Consider the following 24,355-nt stretch of genomic DNA (forward strand, 5'->3'; position numbering starts at 1 on the left):
ATGAATCTCAGGAACCCTAGAAACCATTGTTCTACAACAGAGAGAGATAAAGATGAAAGAGAAAGAGAATAGAGAAATGAAAAGAAGCTTCTGGGATTCCCTTGTATAAATACTAAAGGGCAATGTTGCCATTATTAAAGTTCGGAATAATTAATTATGGGCCTGATCTAAAGATAATTTGATTTTTCGGGCCTAGTAATATCATTTTATGAAAGTGTGGAGTTGAGGGTGGAGGATCCATTTTGTGGGGCTTCTATATGTTTGAACCCATATAATAGGGGGTTCTAGTATTTTGAGCAAAGAAGGAGATCTTATTGGTACTAGAAAGAAAATATAAGACTCAGACACACAAGAGACACACCAACACTCACATACAAAGACATTATGTATTCAATTTTACAATATTAATCGAATCAAAAAAAGAAATTCGTATAAGAAAAAAGAAAAACCACAAAGTTTCATTGCTATTAATTGAACCATTTTCTTGAAATACAAGAGCAAAATCTGAGTTAGGAGGAATACAATGAGCTTCTTCCCTCGGTCAGCCTCATCATTCAGATCCTTCTTCTGCTCGTTTGACCAGTTCCCCGTCTCTTCATCGCCAACTCTTGGTAAAATTAATCGGTTCATTCCGTTGTACTTCATATCTAGATATACTCTATTATTAGCAAAGCAAGAAATAAAATACCCGCCATTTTCGGTTTTATGTTATCATCGAATTAGTCATCCACCTCTCAAAATGAAATTGATCATCTCTGCTTGGAAGAATCTAGGGTTTTACAATGTTATTATGATCATCCACCATGGAAGATGGCTAAAAACCACATTCATCCTTTCTCAACATTAACATCCTTATCAAAATTCCGTCCTCATCGTCCTTCATTAATCTCTGTTATACCTACAAAAGAACCTAGTTGGTATTGGCCACTTCCAGTTTTCGAACCTGGTGGAGGATTTGTTGCAATATGGAATCGTACGTTCCTGGTTATATGTTTCTTTGCATTGTTTCTAGATCCATTGTATTTTTATCTACCTTATGTTGGTGGCCCGGCTTGTTTACAAATGGATATTACATTACAAGTTGCTCTTACGACGTTAAGATCCTTGGCGGATTTATCTTATTTGTTTCATGTCTTGATAAAATTTAGAACGGCTTTTGTTGCACCAAGTTCTAGAGTTTTTGGTAGAGGTGAGCTTGTTAAGGATCCAAGGGAAATTGCTTTGAGGTATTTGAAGTCTGATTTCTTGATTGATCTTGCTGCAACTCTTCCTCTTCCTCAGGTAATTCATTTTCGCTAATTAATAATTCAAATGTATTTCTAATTTCTTTAATTTATAGCTTTTGTTTCTTCTATTTTATGATTGATCAATAGTGTCAAAGAACCAATTTTATTAGTTGCTAAATGAATATATTGGAAAAGATGGTATAAAATGACAAGTTTTATACAAGGGTCTGCGGGAATTCGAGAGAGCCAAGCCCCAATGACAAGTTCTGAGAGTGGGTAATCATTATCGTTATCATATATATAGATATGGAAAATGGTGATGGTCAATGTGGGGGGTTTTGAATGATGTTTAATAGAGATTTATACTTGTTGTGGATGTTGAATAGTTTTTAAGGTGTTTTAGGGTATCTATGCAAATTATGGGCGAGTGGCGCGCCTGTTGTTTTTTGAGTGAAGATGTTTTAGCTTTTGAATTGGAAACTTACATAATTGTGATGGAAGTGCTATGGTTTAAGCTTTTATTTGTCTAGTAAATACCCAAAGGCGAATACTTATTTATGGTGAAGCTTTTCGTTCTTGTTGCTTGTTATTGGTTGATTAGGTTTCAGTTCTTCAGCTTATATCCTCAAAAAGTTGTAAAGTTTGGTCAAATTTAATGCCCATAGTGTTAACATTGCTGATGGTGAAGTATTATTTCTTCTAACAATTGAATAGATTAAACTATGATCAAATATCCTATAATTCAATCCCTTATCCTCGTAATAGATTCGTTAACTGTTGTATTTCTGGAATCTATTCAAGTAGCAACAAAACCTATTCTCCATTGAGTATATTCCACAATCCCGTATCCATTTACATATAGGAATCTTTTGAAGCTAAATGGTATTTTTCAAGTTATACATTTCAGGCTTTAGAGTTTTGGTGATTGACAGTTAATTTTACGTTACATTCTCATGTTGAGATTTTCCTTTTATTTCTACTTGATGGATAAGTCTAGTAATAATGAGGTATTGCTTACATCTTTGTTCCAGTAATCTTCTATTCGAGATTTCCTGATCTGCCGTCATATCTGCTTGTGCAATGAAAATAAGATATTGGATCTGTGTTATTTGTAAGTCATTCTTTTCAACTGAAATAAGACTCTTGTTTCCGGCTTTACAGATTGTCATATGGGTTATCATGCCAGCTGTGAGAAGCTCGACAGCTGATCATGCTAACAACACTCTTGCGCTGATTGTTCTCATTCAGTATGTTCCCAGATTGTTTCTCATTTTCCCTTTGAACCGAAGGATCATCAAAACTACTGGGGTTGTTGCTAAGACTGCTTGGGCCGGAGCTGCTTACAATCTTTTGTTATACATGTTAGCCAGTCATGTATGTGTTCAGCATCCCATTTTTTGCAACTTATATTACATATTAATGCTATCATCATGCTCATTTCGACTGCAAGGGATATGTATACAGATTTTATTATGGTCATTTTTGGGGCTATTGATCATATTTTGACTGCCAGTGCAGGTATTAGGAGCATCCTGGTATCTCTTGGCTGTTGAGCGGCAGCACACCTGCTGGAAACTTCAGTGCCTGAAGGAGGAAACCAGAAATTCTATGTTGTCTTGTGACCCTATGTTTTTGGATTGTAGCACTATAAATTGGCCTCAACGGCAAACTTGGTTGAACGTGACTGGTGTCCTTGCTACTTGTGATGTTAGCAATCCTGAGATCAGCTTCAAGTATGGGATGTTCGAGGATGCTTTTTCTAATGAAGTTGTATCGGCACATAGAGTTGAGAAGTATTTTTATTGCCTTTGGTGGGGTCTGAAAAATTTAAGGTAGAATCCGTTTCATTACAACCTGGATGTAGTTAATACAATTGTTTCTTATGCTGTTTTGTTTGTACCTAAATCAACAAGTTTCCATATTCGGTAAAACACGTAACCAATTTTGTAATGCTGACTACTTAACCAAATGATACGCGAAGTAGACTCTGATGCGTGAGGGGGAACCTGCTTAACTGTAGGGTTTTCACTGACAATACGCTACTTATTCCTTCAACCAATTCTTCTCTTTTAGATATTTCAAACTATGAAACCAGATATAGAGCATGACTTACATATTATTGCATGCTTTTTAGTTTAGGTGTCATTAGCCCCTGATTCCTGGCACTGATAGTTAGGTTTAGCAGAGGCATCCTGCTCGCTCAAGTTGAAAGCGTTACAGTTGCCACCTAAGACTTGCATGCTTGTTCTCTGCTGACTAGATGTTATACTTCCTCCTTAAGTAGTGACATGGTAAAAACGAAATGATATGTTGTTTTATGCTTATGAGCCTCGTTCCTTGTTTTTGGACAGCTCATATGGTCAGAACTTGTCAACGACCACTTATATTGGAGAGACATCATTTTGCATTCTAATCTGTATTGTGGGTCTGGTCCTATTCTCACACTTGATTGGTAACATGCAGGTAATATATCCTGCCTTTCTTTATGCGATTCAATCTTTTGTTCAATTTATTTTTTGTTTTTGAGACTTCTTGCAACACCTTTATCGTTTGAAAATTGATTACTGATGCCGAACTGATGTATTTCCAATGTTTCGCCAGTATATTAGACCTTTGGGGCATTCTAAGAGCTTAATTTGAAGTTTTACATTTGAATTTTCCTGTTAATTGCAAAAGGATTAGTTAAATGAGGTTAAGCAACTCCTTTCTATTTTGTTTTCTTATGATTCTTAGAATCTTAGTACCTTTTGCATTTGTCTTACAGAGCTATCTCCAATCTATGACGGTGAGAGTGGAAGAATGGAGAATTAAGCGAAGAGATACGGAGGAGTGGATGAGGCATCGGCAACTACCTCTTGAGCTGCAAGAACGTGTTCGGCGGTTTGTTCAGTATAAATGGCTTGCCACAAGAGGGGTAGATGAAGAATCCATTTTGCGTTCCCTGCCTTTGGATCTTCGTCGTGAAATTCAAAGGCATCTATGTCTTGCTCTTGTGCGCCGTGTAAGTACCTTTTTGGTTCAAGTTGCTTGGCAAATACATGTATATATGTGGTGTGCATAATCAGAACCTTTCCTGTTTATCCAGTGGCCGAACTTCATTTATTACATTATTTTGGTCTAAATGAAAATGTTTCTAGATCCCTTGATTTTATTACAAGAATCAGGCATTGAATATTTGCGGCTAAAAATGTTGATGCTGTCCCGAAGATGGTATAGTTTTTCATTTTTGTATATAAAATCTGAGTTTCATGAGTTGTCTGTATATTTGCAGGTTCCTTTTTTCTCACAAATGGATGATCAACTATTGGATGCCATATGTGAACGGCTAGTCCAATCCTTGAGCACGCTAGACACCTACATTGTTCGTGAAGGTGATCCTGTCAACGAGATGCTTTTTATCATACGTGGGACTTTAGAAAGTTCCACAACCAACGGAGGAAGGTCAGGTTTCTTCAATTCCATCACTCTTAAACCTGGGGATTTTTGTGGTGAAGAATTGTTGACATGGGCGCTAATGCCTAACTCTAGCCTCAACCTTCCATCCTCGACTCGTACTGTACGCTGTCTTGGTGAAGTTGAAGCCTTTGCGCTCAGAGCGGAAGATCTCAAATTTGTCGCGGGTCAATTCAAACGACTTCACAGCAAGAAACTCCAACATGCTTTCAGGTATTATTCACACCAATGGAGAACATGGGGAGCTTGTTTTATACAAGCTGCATGGAGGAGATACAAGAAAAGGAAACTAGCTAAGGAACTGGCAAGACATGAGAGTATGTTCTACATGCCGAATCCAGATCAAGAATATGGTTATGATGATGATGGCGCGTACGAGGAGTATCACGTTGGTGTGGCCGAAGAGGGTACTCCATTGATTGATAGTGGATCAAATACTCAACCACATCTTGGAGCCACAATTCTGGCTTCTAAATTTGCTAAGAATACAAGAAGAGTTGTTAATCAAAAAGTACAGGCCAATGATCCAGCTTCTACAAGCTTAAAAATGCCCAAATTGTTTAAGCCAGAGGAACCAGATTTCTCAGCAGATGATGTATGAGTTTGAGTGAGTAAAAGTGAGTTTCAATGGTGGATTCAGAAGGTTTAGTTAGGTGTTGTTCTTAGTTCCCATCTTTGTTTTTGTATAGTTCAGTGTATTAGTGAGGTTAATATACTAACTTTCGTAAACTATATACCCTGCTTTGTTTTCTTTAATTCTTTCTGGCTTATACCAAAATCACATCTGCATCAATTTATTTTTAGACAGAAAGATGGTGAACCATTTCCTACAAAAGTTCAGAGCTCAAATGAATTTAATACACTGTCAAAGAGTTCGTACTTCAGTTTAATATTGGATTACAAAATGCAAAAAAAAACCCAGCTAACTTTCTTTTTTTCTCTTCCATTTTGAATTTTCTTTTCCTGCGTTGAATACTGTCTATGTCATGTTTACACGCAAAACTGAGATTACATTTTTTCCTTCTTCATACCTATAGGCTACAGAAGATCCAGCATAAATATTTTATACAGTTTCTGTACACATGACATCTTTTATATGTACGATGTAAGTCACTGAGATTTTATCGCAAAGAATATGTCGCGTATAAATATACACATAGTTCAAAAATTAGCAGTTGCTTCTACGCCATGCTCCACTGCTTCCTGAACAGGATTCTGCTCAGCCCACACAGCTGCATCCAAGTATCCGAGCTCGAAAAGTCTATCAAGATCACCATCCTCTCCAGGTTCCAGTGCCCACTTAAACAGCTGAAGATTGTTGAACAAAAAGGTATGAAAAATATCAGTAATTCCCTTCTAGAATCTGACTTGACGTCATTATTAAATATAACCCCATAACATAAGATTACCTGTCCTGGGGTAGCTCTATTTTCTGGGTTGCAGTCTGGACTAATCCCAATCCCTTGTAAACCTAATCGACTAGCTGGGAAAGCACAAATACGGACCTGCAAAGCATGATCATTAAGCACCAAGTAGTATACACACCTTAACAATGAAACAAAAAGATCAAAGGAAAAGAATAAAAAAAGTAAAAGGAGAAGAAAGGCCCCGGGTACAATATATCCAGTGGACATTTTCTGAAAATTATCATGTTTCGCTTTTGCCAATCCCAAATTTCTATATGCCAGGCATTGCTGCTAAAATTTTCCATAAACTATATACACAGGGTTTTTAGTTTTGTTTTTGTTTTTGTTTTTGTTTTTGTCAGTCTGTATAAAGACATCATAACCTGAGCTCAATGATTCCATCAATTTTGTTCAATAAGAATCAAAGAAATATTATGTCTGGAAAACCCTAGAAAAGATAACATGCAACGAAAGCATTAATGTAATCATCTGTAAGCAAGTACCGTTTTAGCAGCAGATGTCGGTGGCATAAACAATGTCAGGCCACCATCGACACAAAGTTTATTACGAAAAAGTGTTGCAGGCTTTGGTGCTAAATACCTGTGTCAGTTAAACATAAGCTACTTAGGGTGAAATACATTTGATGGTAATACAAGAGTGAAGTCGTTCTGCCTAGCCATTTGATAATTAAGCAACAGAGATAAAGTAAGGTTTTTACGCACCCTGGAATGAAGGAAGAAGTGAAAACTGCATTGATGAGATCCTCCTTGGAGTTAAACTGATCAACAAGTATAGCCCTTGGCCTCCAAAGAATCCGAGTTACAGCAACTGCCAAAAGAAATTAAATAACTCACGAAATGAAAATTTTGTTTTGACATAAAAAAAGACTTGGTTCTAGTTTTGGCTGTTCATATTATACATATAGCATTCCTTGTCGGGCTCGTCCCTAGCCAAGGTTCCTGAAAAATGTTATTATTATTCAAAACCCATTTCCCAGTTCAAAAAAAACAAAACCCATTTCACTATTGAAACAGCAAAACTGCAGGCACAATGACTTCCCTAGAGGTACAAATCCTAGTAGAAGAGGAACAGGACTAAGCACCCACATATGACAGCTGAATATTAGAGGTTGCACAGACAAGGAATGAACTAGACAGTAATTCGATTCAATATATCATTCGAATGACCAAGGAATCAGAATTTAATATCAAAATCCTAATAAAAACCTGCAAATTGCAACACAGGAATCATGTTTATCTGTAATACAAGATGCAGGGGCAAAAGTTTGTAAAGTATCATGTGTCCTAATCAAGAGCATTAATACAAGAAATAGTTTAGAATGCCATGGCTTATGTATCCACTTTACTAACATTCCATACGGAGAAGAACGCCTAAAAGATATTCTAGGGTCCAAAAATCCTATATAATATTTATGCACAGGTGATATGAAAGTAATGGTGCAGGAAACAGATCATTTTATTACAGTTGACAGAAAGAACAGACATGCTCACCACGGACTCTCCCATTTGACCTTATATGAACATCATCTGGCAGAAATATCTCAAGAATATTTCTAAGAACAGCCTGCATATGAAAACAATAAAAACAAATGACATACCTGATTACCTTAGATGGTGACACTTAACCAATTAACACCAAAGCAATAACCAAACCAAAAAAAAAAATTGATAGATCAACAACGTTCCCAAACCAAGACGTGTCAGTCAGCCAGATTTGTTATACAGCTAAACATATCAATCCCATATCTAAGTGGTAGACAAAGCATAACCCGCAACTCAACTATAGACATCTTATTCTTACCGAAACCTAATGGTTTAGACCTGACAGAAGCTGAAGGTCAATTATAGGTGGACAATACATGCGAGCTATGGACTCGCAGAAGAAACAACTAACCCAAAAAAAAGGAAAGAAGAATGAAACACAGATGCTTTCTGGGTAACTTCTATGCACTCTTACTCCTGGAAAATGAGAAAAACTTCTACAGGCCCCTCACGACTATACAATGCTTTTTGTTCGTTTTGATGTCCTCCTCTAAATCCCAATGTCACCTTCTCTAATTTAGTTGAGAGATCCGAATGGAACTTATTCAGATGAACTCTATTCTTCAGATATCTATTTCAGTTTTACTTTCATTAATGTTTTAACATTCTACTAATTAAGAGTGCCAATGTTATGAGTTATCGGTTATACTTAGATGAACAAGAGTGCCAAAACAAAAATAGGAAATATAAAGCTTTCATCGTACTAACAAAACCAAAGGACAGGTGTTTCCACTTTCTAATGATATACAGAAATTAGAACACATCACTGAATGAAGGAAATTTTTCAACAAGCATCTCTATTGAGTACTCTACTAGTCTGTTACATGATACATGCATGTTTCTGGTTTTTGAGCAGACAACACCTAAGACTGAAGAAGGGGGGTCTTACCCCATTAAAATGAGGCTATAGATGGCTGTAGGGTTTATGCTTTTTAGTGTTTTTACTAAACAATGTGAATGGAACAAGTTGAAACAATCAACTAGTTTTCATATTAGTAATTTAGAACACATGGTGTTGTCCCAATAGGGGTCAGCAAGATAGGCGACCGTGCAATTAGCACTGCTCCAATACATACTGCAAAAAGAAAAGGAGCATACCCCAAGGCGAAATGCAGTCCCTCCACGTCGACAATCTTCAGCCAGAATTTTGGTAGCTTCCAAAGCTTCTCGCATGCAGCTTCCGGAGGCAACAACTGCACAGACAATGGCACCAGCTGAGGAACCAGCTAACGGAGTGGTTTCCTGCATATATGCATTACATAAATGAAACTCCCTAAAATAAAAGCGGACAAATTTTTGTACAAGTGACAGCAAAAATTGCAAAATGCAACAAATCACTAACAAAATTGAGCCAAGACTCAGTAACAACAACTCTAAAAAATGTGGGTTTTTGTTAATTTAGATCCCAAATAGGAATCTCTGCAAGAAATTCTTGAAAAACCATACCTTTATGTAACCCTTTTCAATAAGGAAGTGAGCAACACCAAGATGATAAGGAAATAGAAGACCTGCTGCAGAGAAACTAAAACCAGTACCTGCCTTTTTCCTGTTCATTTCATCTCCCTCGAAATCCTTTTGGTCCCAAATCATCACTGGCTTTTCTTGAATTACCACACTTGTTCTAACCCTTCCAGTAAAAACGGATTCCTCATCAATATCCATTCCAACTTCATTTTGGATCTCTGTAAAAATTGAATTAACTGGGACTGAGGAAGTATCATCTCCTCCTCCTTCATACTTAACTTGGGTACTTTTAATAATCCTGGAAGCAAGTCCGAGGAAGAGTTCTCCTGTAGAGACCGCAAATGATTTCCTCTCTGAATCACCCGTGAGCTTATTATTACTGTCATCACTCTTTAAATTATTAATGTAATTTTTCTTTTGTTTAGAAAATTTGAAGGTTCTGATAGATCGATGTAGAAAATTAGGAGTTGAAGGAGGAGGAAGAAGAAGAACTCTAGGCCTGGTGGAGCAGAGTTGCTGGTTTAAAAAGGAAGAGTGTGGAGGTGTCGGAGGGTGCAGAGAGGCCATCGATTGAGGTCTGAAAAATGTAAGGTTCCGATTTGCAGACAACATTCATGTGGGTTTTTTTCTTCGTCTCTTTTATCTGCTTTTCCGGTGGAAATTCATTAATTCGTCGGTCTCTGACGGAGGAAACTATATCTTCCAGCGTAAAGCAGTTTTTATGGGCTCAACAAATTAAAGATTTGTTCATTTTGATCCCACTATGGACTCAACAAACATGAAAAACTGATGTTGGTTTGTTGAGTGAGATGGAAGGTCGGGCGATCGTGGCACACTCGCTGACGCGTGGACCAGAAACGATGGCGTTTGTGTCAAAATCACATGTGTTTTCTTCACACGCCAGCGTCTCTGGAAAACCCTCCCGCGTTTTTCCCAAAACTGCCAACGGCTAAATCTGGACGGCTGAAAACTCTTGTGATCCAACGGCTTTAATTTTGACTTCTATAAATACTCATCATTTCAACTCCAAATTCACACATTCTTCGCTCTCAAATCATCTACAAAAATGCCTCCCAGAGTTCGTGGTGTTAGATTCACTCAACAAGAGAATTTAGCTATTTGTATAGCCTTTGTTTTTCACACACAAGATGTTGTCGATGGGAGTGTAGCCGAATCGACGTTGTGTTGGGAGAAAGTTTATAGAATGTTCGCCGCTGAAACGGGAAACATTAATGGGCGTGATTCTCACGTATTGTCGCATCGTTATAGTTTAATTAGTCGTCATGTATCAGAATTCGCCGATGTACTAGTGGAGAATCACAATAATAAACTCAATGGTGAAGCTGTACATAAAGTGGAACCCAGAATACTAGCGATGTGGGCAACATCTTACGGCGGACGTCCTTTTGACTTCCAAGCTTGTTTCAACATTCTCAGGGTGCTCAACAGATACGATCCCTACATCGCCCTAGGAATTCCACCACCAGACGAGAATTGACACCTATGTAGTAGTTGTTTTAATCTAATGTATTTCTTTTATTCTCATGTATGATGTGGTTGTTTAATCCAATGCAGTATGTTTTTATTTATGATGTTGATGGTGCAATGTTTAATCCAAGAAAAATTTAAATTAGTTATGATATTGATGGTGCAAATGTGAAGACATCCACATGTTTGGTTTAGATAATCGTAATAACACAAAATAAACAACAAACTAAATAACATAATACCACAGTGAATCGATTTGTCCTTCAACTTCAATCATCCCACTCCACCAAAAAAAACCTAGGACATTTCCAGAAACGCCTTTCATATGTGTCTTCTTCAGAGAAGTGCACAAATGCATAAAAGTCTTGTAACCGGGCTTTGAGCATCCACTGATTCTCTATGGACAATGTTTGTATTCGTGATCTCCATATCCACAGTGCTTGCAGTGTAATAACTTCTTCTTCAATTTGGCTTTAAGTTTGAAATTTTTGCAGAGTGTTGCAAACTTTTCCCCTTCTTCTTTAATCTTCATAGCATCATCTAGCATATGTGGTTCCTCTGGACAGTTGGGAACTTGACATTGTAAATACTTGAGCTTTTCCGGTTGTGATTCAATCACCATTTTGATGCGTGAACAACCTTCCCAAGGACACTTTGAATACATCCAAGGGAATTGCATAAGACTGTGGTTATCCATGAAATATAATGGACAAACCCCTTTTGCTTCGACACATAATATTTGCTTTGCTTTGCCTATAGAAAACATGATGGATGTTGTTGGCTTAAGAAAGAAATCTGTTGGTTTGGTTGAGAATGAAACCTAGTGTTGTAAAAAATAGGCGTTGGTAATTCAAACAGGCGGTTATAGTAAAGCCGCGCGGTTTTACTACAAACGCCAACGTCTAAATTTCCAACGGCTCGGTTTTCTTTCTCGCCCTATAAATTCCATTCTTCCCATCTCCAAATTCACATCTTCTTCTTCTTTTTTCTTTCTAAAATTCTTAATCTCTCTCACTTTGCAAAAATGTATGTTAGAAATCGTGGTCCCAAGTTTACTGAAGAAGGGAATATAACTATATGCAAAGCATATTTTTCATAGGGTAGTCGTTGGTATGGGCTTTCAAGACGGTTCTTTTTGGGAGAACGTTTTTACAATGTTCATCTCACTGACGGAGAACTCGGGAAACCGAGATGCTCGTCGATTGTATGACCGTTTTCAATCTATTAGTCTTGCATTCCAACCATTGCTTGCTTTGGTAAGGGAAATTGATCAAGAAAAGTTCATCAGTGTAACTAAAGATGAAGTGATCCAAACAACTCTTGGTAATTGGGAGGAATCTCACGGTAAACCTTTTCGTTACGAAGCGTGTTTCAGAATTCTTAAAGATGGTTCACCTCAAACACATCGTTACTGCACTCGAATGCCTCTACCGGTCTTTACAATGGAAGAAGATGTTACTCTTGTTCAATGTTGGTTACATCGTATGATGAGACCAATGAACAATGAATATTTCTGGGAAAGAGTATTGGGACATTTTGTAGCATCACGGAATGAAACCATAAGAGTAAGATCCTAGTACTAAGAATTGCATTCATCACTAAGGAAGTCAAACATTATACAGAAGTTTTGTGGATGGTTCACCGTAGCAATTATGGATTATCCAACGAAGAGCTTGTGAGTATCTTACCTTTGTCCTCACTGATCAACTCATCATAAATATCTTAACTTGTTGTTTATCTGTTTTACAGGAAACCATCGCTCAGACCAAGTTTACTGAAGAAACCGGAAGAGAGTTTAAGCATTTTGAATGCTATGAACTCTACAGAGATAATGCCGCTGGATTTGATGTAGTTTGATGTTATTGTTATGGTTTATTAAAATGTAGTTTGATGTTATATGCAAGTTTAAATTGTAACAAATATCGCTTAATCTGAAGTGGAAATCTATTTTAAAATCTAAATATTTTCATTCATTGATATTACTACCAATTATTTTACAAGATATAAACTTAGACAATAGTAAAAAGTACTAAACAACTTCAATAAAAATTAAGTACAAGCTTTGGCCTCCTATTTATCTTCGTTTGACGTATCTTCCATTCAACGCGCTCTTTGACTGTTTCGCCTTTATTTTTGAATTTTTTGTTGTTAACTTACAAAATTGGAGCTCTTCTCTGCCTTTTAGCGGAGCATTTTCTTGGAGCAACTTTAAAAACTTGTTATTCCTCTTACTATTTTCAATCTTTTTAAAACTTCCACATATATTAGAAACGGCAGTTTCAAGTTTTGAAAATGCGGGGGTCTAACAACCACACCCAACAATTCGTTTGGAAATCTGAGAGGACTTACTCCAATACACTTTCTAGAGAATCAATTAGACAGTCAGACTCAATCTAGAATAAATTATATCAAAGAGTTTGATATCTCTAACTCTTAATTCAATCCGCAATCAGCAAATAGAAATCTGTGAGCCCGACTGAATATAAGAGGAGTTACTTGAACGGTACCAAAGACCAATGTTCAAGCGTCAATCAATGTAAATCAACAACCAAAGGTTGGATATTCTAATTGATTTATCTTAACGCACAACCTGTGATATTTCAATTATATAACAAAATATAATGCGGAAAAGAAATAACACAGACACCAGAATTTTGTTAACGAGGAAACCGAAAATGTAGAAAACCCCCGGGACCAAGTCCGGATTGATCACCACACTGTATTAAGCCGCTACAGACACTAGCCTACTACCAATTAAATTCAGACTGGACTATAGTTGAACCCTAATCAATCTCACACTGATTCAAGGTAAAGTTGCGCTCCTTACGTCTCTGATCCCAGTAGGATACTACGCACTTGATTCCCTTAGCTGATCTCACCCACAACTAAGAGTTGCTACGACCCAAAGTCGAAGACTTGATAAACAAATCTGTCTCATACAAAAAAGTCAATAGGATTGAATAAATATGTCTCCCACAGAAATACCCAAGGATTTTTGTTCCGTCTTTTGATAAATCAAGGTGAATAGGAACCAATTGATAAACCGGTCTTATATTACCGAAGAACAACATAGTATTATAAATCACCTCACAATAATCTTAATCGACTAGAGAAACAAGATATTGTGGAATCACAAACGATGAGACGAAGATGTTTGTGACTATTTTTTTTATCTTGCCTATCGGAGATATAAATCTCAAGCCAATTTTACAATTGCACTCAATCACGATAGAAATAGCAAGATCAGATCACGCAACTACAAAGAGAATAGTTGGGTCTGGCTTCACAATCCCAATGATGAGTGCCAAATATTGTATATATCTATCCCTTTTTGTTGGCATTTAACTCATCTTTTATGCATTAATTCTACATTTTATCCCATATTCTGTATTTTCATTGTTTTCGAGAATAAATATTTTTATTAATTAATTTTGCATTTTTAGGTAATAAATAAAGTCTGGATGACTTGCGGAGCAAAAAGAGCAGAAAAGTAGTGAAAAGCCGGGAGAAATCACGCAAGGAAGCCGCGAAGAATGGTGCGCACAACCTCATTTTCTACACACAAAAACGCCTCCGTTCTCAGCCATCAGATCAGTTCTCAGAAGCATCCTATGGTCGCTCCTTCATAGAGCATCAAAATCTGAAGTCTCTGCCAAGCACCACAGCGCTGAAATTCCAAGCCTTCAGATTAGATGGTAGTTGAATCCAACGGTTGCTCCCTTGCTGTTCATCGAAGTTTGATATCTCCGCCTTACACTACAGTACCTAACTCCATCAAGTACCGTTCGTTTCGTTGTATCCCTTCATCCGACGGTCGCTCCTCACTTGCCTCCGCATCACCGTCCGATCTACCTACCAGCTCCACATCCCACGGCTCATCCTCGCTGTTCATCCAATTTGATGAAGCCGCCTAACACCCTAGCAACCGAACCTATACCAGCTAACCAAACACCCCCCCTTCTTCCCAAAACAGTCGAGCCCCCCTTCCTTCTCCTCTGCAGAAAATCCACCGTACACCACCACCTTCTCCACCTCTGCCACCAACTCACTGCCACCACCACACCTCCACCATCATCACCCCTATCTTTCTCCATCATTACCCCCTTGTTCTAGCCTCCTATTATATAGTTTTCTCCCCTAATTTCTCTCTAAAAACCTAGGGAAGAAATCAATAAAATAGGACGAGTTGGAAAGATGCAATTGAGGCATGGGACGGAGCAGGTGAACAAGGAAAATAATGGGTCGACGATTGAAGTGTCAAATCACATGTTTGGTGAGTAAATTTCGGATTTTCAAAACCCTAATTTCAAAATTAGGGTTCACAAAAATTGGGTATTTTGTATGTTATAAATAGAGAGTGTGTAGAGCAATTTAAGGGTGTTCTTGGGCTAGCCGAGATTCCCCCAAAATTGGGTTAGTTTAGGTTTAATTTTTAACTTCAATTTCAACTGTTTAATTTTAGGGTTTCAATTTTAATTCCCTGTTATGTTTCAATTCTAATTTCACTGCATATGTTAAATTTGTTATTCTCCTGTTAATATGTTTGGATTAGCCTGCATCCAGGACTTTCAAGTTCTGCTAATTTCCATGTTCAGTTCAATTTTGTTAAAGTTAATGTTAGACTTTCAGTTCCTGTTAGTGTTGTTAAAGTTAATGTTAATTTCTTGTTTTCAGTTCCTGTTAGTGTTGTTCACTGTTAATGTGTGATGTTCCTGTTGATAGTTATCCTCATTGCTTTGTCACTGTTAGTGCCATGTCTAGTTTAGTGTTAAGTTTGTGATACATGTTAAGTAATGGAGTGTTAGATTAAAACTTTGCTGCATAGTGTTAATTGAGTAGTGGGGAGAAACTAGTGCTCACTAGTGACAATGAGCAAGCTAGTTCTCTTCCCACTCTAAAAGAGTGCCTTAGTTTTGCTCCATGTTAGCTTAACCATCTTCCCTGCCTTAGGCTAATTGCCTTTGTGTCATTTTCACTTTGCTCCATTTTGTTTTGTTCACTGTTTTGTTGCTGTTTAGTTTTTCCATTGTTTTTGCCCTGTGTTGCTTTTGTTTGCTATTTTCTCCTGTTGTGCATTTTCTTCACTGCTTGAGCAGTTGCAGCTGCTGCTGCAACTCTGTTGCTGCTGCTGTTTTCTTTCACTGCATTGCACTGCTGCTTTGCATTGTTTGCTTCCCCTGCTGCTACTTCTTTTCCTGTTAACTGCTTCTTTTTTTTCCTCTTGGCCTTGTGCTGCTGTGCACTGCTTGTGCAGCTGCAGTGCTGCTGCTTTCCTTCCCTTGCAGCTGCTGCTGCTGCTTTTGTGCAGCACTGCTGCTGCTTCCTCTCCTCCTGCCAAGCCCAGTTCCTGCTGTCAAGCCTCTGCTGCTGTTGCTGCTGTCAAGTTGCCTCTGCTGTTGTTGCTGCCAAGCCTGCAGCCAAGCAAAAGCCCATCAGTCCAGTACAAAGCCCAAGTCAAGTTCAGTTCCTCAAAGGCCCAAAGGCCCAGATCCTTGACTGAAACCAAAGCCCAAGGTTTAGTTCATTGAGGCCCAGTTCAGCCCAAGCCTAAGTTTAAGGCCAAAGCCTAGTGTATTGATAGGTTAAAGCTAAAGCCCAATTCAATCAATTGTGGGCTTAACCCAAAAGCCTGAACTCACTGTAAGGCCAAAGCCCATTTACACTTCAGAGACCAACTGAGCCCAAGCTCAGTTCATTTTATTGTGAACAAACCCATTAGTACTCAAAGCCCAAGCTAAGCCAAAAGGCTTCATAGCCCAATAGCAACTAGAACCCAAAATAGCTAAACACTCCAAAACACACCCGATCTCTGTGGATCGACCCGTACTTGCACGAGCTACAGCTGACGACCGTGCACTTGCGGTATTACTGTAGGCCCCCGTTTTTATTGCGCTTAATTTCTATACCCTTTTCGAGGCCTGCCAAGTTTTTGGCGCCGTTGCCGGGGATCTTTTTGCATTTAAATATAATATCTTCGGGGCCTACCAAGTTTTTGGCGCCGCTGCCGGGGATTGGTGTTGTGTTTTTCTTGTTGTTTTATTAGCTATTTTTGCATTTCATTGCATTGCATTTGCATCTGCATCTGCTTCACTTCATTTGCTGTTGGACCTGCTGTTCTGAACCTGTTTTTCTCTGCTGGGACGCCACCAAGGAAAAGAACCAAAACCCAACTGGGTTTTTGCAACAATATCAGAGCAGCTGGGCTGTGCTTAAAAGGTAACCCATTTAAGAGAACCCGAATTGTGGGCTTCCAATTTTTAATTGTGGGCATGTAATATTAAAGCCAATTTTTGGGCTTCTCTTATTTTCTGTTGGGTTTGTAATAATTTATTTGTGGGCTTGTTTGTTTAATTTGTGGGCTTGTATTTAATTTTTGAGCTTGTTTAATTTGGACTTGTATTTTGTATTCTGGGTTTTTAAACCCAGCTGAGCTTGTAACCGACCACGCTAGTTGAACTCGTTAGTGGGCCGAGTACCCAAATTCTAGGCCGAGATTTTGGACTCAGTTCCACCAAAAAGCAAACACAAAAGGCTTGCACAGTGGGCTTGCTCCCATTCAAAAACCAAATTTTATTTTCTTTTTCAAAAAAAAAAAAAAAAAAAAAAAAAACCAAAATTTTCTTTTGCTCCCATTTTAAACCAAATTTTCTTCTTTTATATCCCATCAAAACCAAATTTTCCCAAAAATCCAAACCCATTAAAACCAAATAGTGGGCTTTGTGTCTTTCAAAATGGGCCAACCTCGTGCTCTCCATGAATACATGTATCCATCAATACAAATTCCATTATCATGTATTGTATTACCTCAAACCAATAACCCTTTTAAAATAAATGCAAGCATGATACAAATACTTCCTATATTTCGAGGGTTCGATTCTGAGAACCCCTATACTCATGTAAGAAGTTTGAACAAATTTGTCGGACTATGCAACCTGATCATATGTCCGAAGACTCTCTGAAATTGCGTTTGTTTACATTTTCTTTAAAGGAAAGGGCCAAAACATGGTTTTACGGTTTGAGACCACAATCAATCACACTTGGGAACAACTCACAATCTTTTTCAAAAAATTCTTTCCACATCATAGGACCATCGCTATTCGTCAAAGTATCAATTGTTTTGTCCAATTGGATGAGGAAACTGTTTTTCACTATTTTGAACGTTTTAATGATTTGTTGAGTGAATGTCCGCACCATGGAATTGAGAAGTGGAGACTTGTCGTCATCCTCTATGAGGGACTAGACTTTAAATCTCGAACCATGGTTGAGTCTATGTGTAATGGTGAGTTTATTGATAAATCTGTGGATGATGCATGGAATTTTTTAGCCGAGATTGCAGAGAAAACCCATCAATGGGAATCCGTTAGGGAAACAGGAACAACACCACATGATATGAGTCACCCCCATGAATTAGAGTTTTATTCTTGTAATAGCTCCGACCTTAGGATTGAAAATTATCCTAGATTGCAAAATTCCTATCATGATGATGATGATGATTATGATGTTATGTTAGAAGAACATGTCTATACTGAAAATGTTATGGAACCTTTGGGTTCAAATACATTAGGCTTCTCTGCCCCGACCTTAATGCATGATATTTCTTCTAGTATTCCATGTGATGTTTCCCCTGATGTGCCGATACACGAGAATAAATCTGTTGATGATGTTGATAATTCTGATTGTATCTTGCCAATTTGATTGATGATTGTGAGCATGATGTGACATGTGTAGATGAGTTAGAAGATTTTGATTTGATTGATAATGATATGCCTATTCTTCTACCTAAGTCACAATCTGATGGCCTTCCACCCAACCTAGATTTGGTTTGTACCCATATTGTCAAACCGATTTTTCTGAAAATTCCTAATCTAGGATTGGAACTGTGTGCCTCCCAAGTCCTCTTGGACTATTTTGCTTCAAAATATAACACTTTTAAAGAGCCACAGTTGGAAATTGCATGTTTGCCCATCCCGAAAACAGTCCATTATGAGTTAGACCTTTTGAATCCTGAACCCCTAAAATTGTTAGATTTTGTGCTTAAAAGTGAACCTGTTGAAAAATTTTGGTTTAGGGGTGATTCATTCGGTTTTTCACTCTCACTCCCATTTAAGTCCAATTTTAGTGTTTTGAAACTTTCTATGTCTCTACACTTTTTCTTTTGGGTTGATCCTCAACTCTTTAGATTGTTAGTGTATGGTGAATTTTTTTGTATATAATCCAGTAGCTAAAATTTCTTAAAAACCCTTTTGTTCGTTTTGTATATATTTTGCTAATCCAATATGATCTCGGCTGAAATATGTTGGATTTTTGCCTTGAATAACGGAGTTTTAATTCTGCTTTCGCCGAAATCGGGTATTCTCTCTCCTTTTACTCTACTCAGCATGTCCCTTTCCATACGTTGCATTTTAATTCTTTCCATATTTTGAAACATTGAGGACAATGTTTAGTTTAGGTTTGGGGGTATAGAGTAGATACCATGATAATTTGCCATAATTGAAAACAAGAACTCCTTCTTTTTGAAAAAAAAAAAAAAAAAAAATTTGAAAAATTCAAAAAATTAAAAATGAAAAATCATAAAAATGAGCTCATTTACCTTGAAATGTTGACTCTTGTGCAAATATGTAATTATTAGGAGTCTTAGTCTAGATATTTAGGCACCCTGATTCTAGCACAATTCACATAGTGATAAGAAATTTGCACACGCACGATCTACCAATACATGTATGGCCTCGATCTTCAAGGTGTTTGATAGGAAGTTACGATTGCCAATCACTTTAGAATACTGAACGAAACTTGACTAGCTTGTTCTTTGGTTGGTTGGGATAGAAGGTGGAGGTTACATTAAGAAAGACAACCATCGAATTTAACTGGGTGCATCAAAAAGGGCTACCTCTTGCAAAGTGTCATGTAATCTTTTGTTTCCTTTTGTATTTGTATCAAAAGTGTTTCTATGTTAAAAAAAAAAAAAAAAAAAAAAAAAAATCGATGTATATATTCAGAAAAAAAAAAAAAAAAAGAGAAAAAAATACAAAAAAAAAAAATCAAGTATTTATCAATTCCATCATCTCTTGTTCCAAAAATAAAAGAGAATAGTCAATGTAAATAAGAGTCATGTAAATAGTCATTTTGTTGTTTTATTGTAATAAGCAAGGAGGGTGTATGCCATTGATGTACAACGCGAGTAATTGTGAAATACCTCCAACTCATTCACAATTCTCGTAAAGTCCGGACAGCTAGCTAGATTTCGACCTCAGTTCTTAGCCTGAGAAACTATCTCTTGGTGATTAGTAGTCATAACTTCAGATCTCTCTTTACACATGTGTAGATACACTTTACACTCTTATCACATGTCTTTTTTTTGTTATCAGTGCTAGGATTGTGCCTTTGATAGCTAGATTGACATCTCCATTTTGCTGTGAGCTTAAACTGTTTTGCACATGTCACATTTGATGGAATCTGAGCTCATATTTTGTCCTTAGGTTTTGTAGGCACACCTCTGGTAAACCTTCACGAGACTTCACTCGTCCACTAGGGACACTTAGTGGTTTAAAAGGCTTAGTGCATACGCTAAATGCATTCGAGAGACCAGCGACAGTGGCATAGTTAGGATTTCCTTAGTTTTGTTTTACTTGAGGACAAGTAAAATTCAGGTTTGGGGGTATTTGATGAGTGCCAAATATTGTATATATCTATCCCTTTTTGTTGGCATTTAACTCATCTTTTATGCATTAATTCTACATTTTATCCCATATTCTGTATTTTCATTGTTTTCGAGAATAAATATTTTTATTAATTAATTTTGCATTTTTAGGTAATAAATAAAGTCTGGATGACTTGCGGAGCAAAAAGCGCAAAAAGTAGTGAAAAGCCGGGAGAAATCACGCAAGGAAGCCGCGAAGAATGGTGCGCACAACCTCATTTTCTACACACAAAAACGCCTCCGTTCTCAGCCATCAGATCAGTTCTCAGAAGCATCCGATGGTCGCTCCTTCATAGAGCATCAAAATCTGAAGTCTCTGCCAAGCACCACAGCGCTGAAATTCCAAGCCTTCAGATTAGATGGTAGTTGAATCCAACGGCTGATACCTTGCTGTTCATCGAAGTTTGATATCTCCGCCTTACACTACAGTACCTAACTCCATCAAGTACCGTCGTTTGTTTATCCCTTCATCCGACGGTCGCTCCTCACTTGCCTCTCGCATCACCGTCCGATTACCTACCAGCTCCACATCCCACGGCTCATCCTCGCTGTTCATCCAATTTGATGAAGCCGCCTAACACCCTAGCAACCGAACCTATACCAGCTAACCAAACACCCCCCCTTCTTCCCAAAACAGTCGAGCCCCCCTCCTTCTCCTCTGCAGAAAATCCACCGTACCCACCACCTCTCCACCTCTGCCACCAACTCACTGCCACCACCACAACCTCCACCATCATCACCCCTATCTTCTCCATCATTACCCCCTTGTTCTAGCCTCCTATTATATAGTTTTTCCCTAATTTCTCTCTAAAAACCTAGGGAAGAAATCAATAAATAAGGACGAGTTGGAAGATGCAATTGAGGCATGGGACGGAGCAGGTGAACAAGGAAAATAATGGGTCGACGATTGAAGTGTCAAATCACATGTTTGGTGAGTAAATTTCGGATTTTCAAAACCCTAATTTCAAAATTAGGGTTCACAAAATTGGGTATTTTGTATGTTATAAATAGAGAGTGTGTAGAGCAATTTAAGGGTGTTCTTGGGCTAGCCGAGATTCCCCCAAAATTGGGTTAGTTTAGGTTTAATTTTTAACTTCAATTTCAACTGTTTAATTTTAGGGTTTCAATTTTAATTCCCTGTTATGTTTCAATTCTAATTTCACTGCATATGTTAAATTTGTTATTCTCCTGTTAATATGTTTGGATTAGCCGCTCCAGGACTTTCAAGTTCTGCTAATTTCCATGTTCAGTTCAATTTTGTTAAAGTTAATGTTAGACTTTCAGTTCCTGTTAGTGTTGTTAAAGTTAATGTTAATTTCTTGTTTTCAGTTCCTGTTAGTGTTGTTCACTGTTAATGTGTGATGTTCCTGTTGATAGTTATCCTCATTGCTTTGTCACTGTTAGTGCCATGTCTAGTTTAGTGTTAAGTTTGTGATACATGTTAAGTAATGGAGTGTTAGATTAAAACTTTGCTGCATAGTGTTAATTGAGTAGTGGGGAGAAACTAGTGCTCACTAGTGACAATGAGCAAGCTAGTTCTCTTCCCACTCTAAAAGAGTGCCTTAGTTTTGCTCCATGTTAGCTTAACCATCTTCCCCTGCCTTAGGCTAATTGCCTTTGTGTCATTTTCACTTTGCTCCATTTTGTTTTGTTCACTGTTTTGTTGCTGTTTAGTTTTTCCATTGTTTTTGCCCTGTGTTGCTTTTGTTTGCTATTTTCTCCTGTTGTGCATTTTCTTCACTGCTTGAGCAGTTGCAGCTGCTGCTGCAACTCTGTTGCTGCTGCTGTTTTCTTTCACTGCATTGCATTGCTGCTTTGCATTGTTTGCTTCCCCTGCTGCTACTTCTTTTCCTGTTAACTGCTTCTTTTTTTTCCTCTTGGCCTTGTGCTGCTGTGCACTGCTTGTGCAGCTGCAGTGCTGCTGCTTTCCTTCCCTTGCAGCTGCTGCTGCTTTTGTGCAGCACTGCTGCTGCTTCCTCTCCTCCTGCCAAGCCCAGTTCCTGCTGTCAAGACTCTGCTGCTGTTGCTGCTGTCAAGTTGCCTCTGCTGTTGTTGCTGCCAAGCCTGCAGCCAAGCAAAAGCCCATCAGTCCAGTACAAAGCCCAAGTCAAGTTCAGTTCCTCAAAGGCCCAAAGGCCCAGATCCTTGACTGAAACCAAAGCCCAAGGTTTAGTTCATTGAGGCCCAGTTCAGCCCAAGCCTAAGTTTAAGGCCAAAGCCTAGTGTATTGATAGGTTAAAGCTAAAGCCCAATTCAATCAATTGTGGGCTTAACCCAAAAGCCTGAACTCACTGTAAGGCCAAAGCCCATTTACACTTCAGAGACCAACTGAGCCCAAGCTCAGTTCATTTTATTGTGAACAAACCCATTAGTACTCAAAGCCCAAGCTAAGCCAAAAGGCTTCATAGCCCAATAGCAACTAGAACCCAAAATAGCTAAACACTCCAAAACACACCCGATCTCTGTGGATCGACCCGTACTTGCACGAGCTACAGCTGACGACCGTGCACTTGCGGTATTACTGTAGGCCCCCGTTTTTATTGCGCTTAATTTCTATACCCTTTTCGAGGCCTGCCAAGTTTTTGGCGCCGTTGCCGGGGATCTTTTTGCATTTAAATATAATATCTTCGGGGCCTACCACCCAATGAAGTCTTCACGTCGTTAACCTACAGGGTCTCGAGAAGAAACCTAAGGTTAAAGGAGAATCGACTCTAGCAATACAACTAGTATCACACAGGAGGTGTGGGGATCAGATTTCCCAGTTGCCAGAGTTCTCATTTATATAGTTTTCAAATCATGGTTTGCAATCCAAGTTACCTTGGTAACAAAGCATTCAATATTCATCGTTAGATGAAAAACCTGATTCAACCAAGCTAATATCTTTCAACCGTTAGATCAAACTTAGCTTGTTACACACAAATGAAATGTACCCTCATTTAGGTTTAAGTAACCCTACCAAAACGTGTACACCATGTTGGTTCACAAATAGTTAATCGAGGTTAGCCATATGTTTACTCTCATATTAACCTTATTCATCTTAACCATAACTAGTTCAAATGACTTCAAATAAAACTAGTTAATGAGTTGTTCAATTGTATAGAAGACACAATCGAAACAAAGTCTGTTTGATTCACTTGAATCAATCATGAACATTATAGCCACGGTTTTCAATTGCATTCCTTATGATTTAAATGTTTAAGTTCATGAACAGACCGATTTGATAAACAAACCAGCTTAAGTATGCGTACGGGTATGCATACTTAAGCAGCCGAATTTTTAGTTTGTTAAGTTTCCAGACTCAGCAGAAATTTTCGGTTTGAAAAATTCCGCCAGTATGCATACGGGTACGCATACTTACAGTGACTAGTTTAGGAGTTTGTAATTCCCAAACCCAGCAGATATTTTCGGTTCGAAAACTTCCTCCAGTATGCGTACGAGTACGCATACTTAAGGTGACTAGTTTAGGAGTTTGTAATTTCCAAACCCATCAGATATTTTCGGTTCGAAAACTTCCTCCAATATGCGTACGGGTACACATACTTGGCGAGTTTAGGATTTTGTAATTCCCAAACCCAACAAATATTTTCGGTTCGAAAACTTCTATCAGTATGCGTACGGGTAAGCATACTTATCTTGTCTCCTTCACCAATTTGGTATACACACATATGCATACACTTGGCTCCCAGTTTGTGGATTTATACACTAATGTGCGAACACACTATATATGCTTATATCCAAAGATGGTTACATTATCAACTCTACATTCCAATCATTGAAACATTCTTATAGGATGACAACCGTTTTCACACACTATTAGCATCAAAGCAATTTTCAAGTTATTGGAATGTCAACATGAATTTCGTCACGAGTAAAGATGAACATGGCTAAAGCGAAAGCTTGCCAACATATATTTCGAGAAATATGTAAGCGAGATATACTCAGCTCGACATCTCAAATGTGTATAGTTGAAAACTATATCGTAAATATGACTTATGTCTTAATATAGGATATAGAGAAGAAATAAACTTTCCTAGTGATAGATGAGTTTAAGTCTCCACA

At 38.0% G+C, this 24,355-nt stretch overlaps 2 protein-coding genes across 2 annotated transcripts; one reads left to right on the forward strand and one right to left on the reverse strand.

The window, feature by feature from the left end:
• Positions 1–355: 355 nt before the first annotated feature.
• LOC113356248 (cyclic nucleotide-gated ion channel 18-like) lies at positions 356–5,452 on the forward strand. The gene is made up of 6 exons (XM_026599334.1): positions 356–1,281; positions 2,388–2,600; positions 2,745–3,058; positions 3,578–3,689; positions 3,991–4,227; positions 4,498–5,452. Exons 1-6 carry the CDS (start codon positions 811–813, stop codon positions 5,278–5,280), a joined length of 2,130 nt encoding a protein of 709 aa, XP_026455119.1. The 5' UTR covers positions 356–810; the 3' UTR covers positions 5,281–5,452.
• Positions 5,453–5,502: 50 nt separating this feature from the next.
• LOC113356249 lies at positions 5,503–9,807 on the reverse strand. The gene is made up of 7 exons (XM_026599335.1): positions 9,094–9,807; positions 8,746–8,889; positions 7,597–7,669; positions 6,808–6,913; positions 6,589–6,685; positions 6,089–6,184; positions 5,503–5,987 (listed from the first exon to the last, which is right to left on the reverse strand). The coding sequence occupies exons 1-7, from the start codon at positions 9,721–9,723 to the stop codon at positions 5,841–5,843; spliced, it is 1,293 nt and encodes a 430-aa protein (XP_026455120.1). The 5' UTR covers positions 9,724–9,807; the 3' UTR covers positions 5,503–5,840.
• Between the last annotated feature and the right edge of the window lie 14,548 nt (positions 9,808–24,355).

The sequence above is a fragment of the Papaver somniferum genome, chromosome 3 (assembly GCF_003573695.1).
Source record: "Papaver somniferum cultivar HN1 chromosome 3, ASM357369v1, whole genome shotgun sequence".
NCBI classification, from domain to species: Eukaryota; Viridiplantae; Streptophyta; class Magnoliopsida; order Ranunculales; family Papaveraceae; genus Papaver; species Papaver somniferum.

What these genes read in the sequence shown, in the direction of transcription:
- LOC113356248 (XM_026599334.1), top strand. Translation starts at nt 811, where the DNA reads ATGGCTAAAAACCACATTCATCCTTTCTCAACATTAACATCCTTATCA. An exon ending in TATACATGTTAGCCAGTCAT is followed by an intron (nt 2,601 to 2,744) that starts GTATGTGTTCAG and finishes CTGCCAGTGCAG; the next exon opens with GTATTAGGAGCATCCTGGTA. An exon ending in GTCTTGCTCTTGTGCGCCGT is followed by an intron (nt 4,228 to 4,497) that starts GTAAGTACCTTT and finishes GTATATTTGCAG; the next exon opens with GTTCCTTTTTTCTCACAAAT.
- LOC113356249 (XM_026599335.1), bottom strand. Translation starts at nt 9,723, where the DNA reads ATGTTGTCTGCAAATCGGAACCTTACATTTTTCAGACCTCAATCGATG. An exon ending in GTCAAATGGGAGAGTCCGTG is followed by an intron (nt 6,914 to 7,596) that starts GTGAGCATGTCT and finishes TTCTTTTGGCAG; the next exon opens with TTGCTGTAACTCGGATTCTT. An exon ending in CGACATCTGCTGCTAAAACG is followed by an intron (nt 6,185 to 6,588) that starts GTACTTGCTTAC and finishes CATGCTTTGCAG; the next exon opens with GTCCGTATTTGTGCTTTCCC.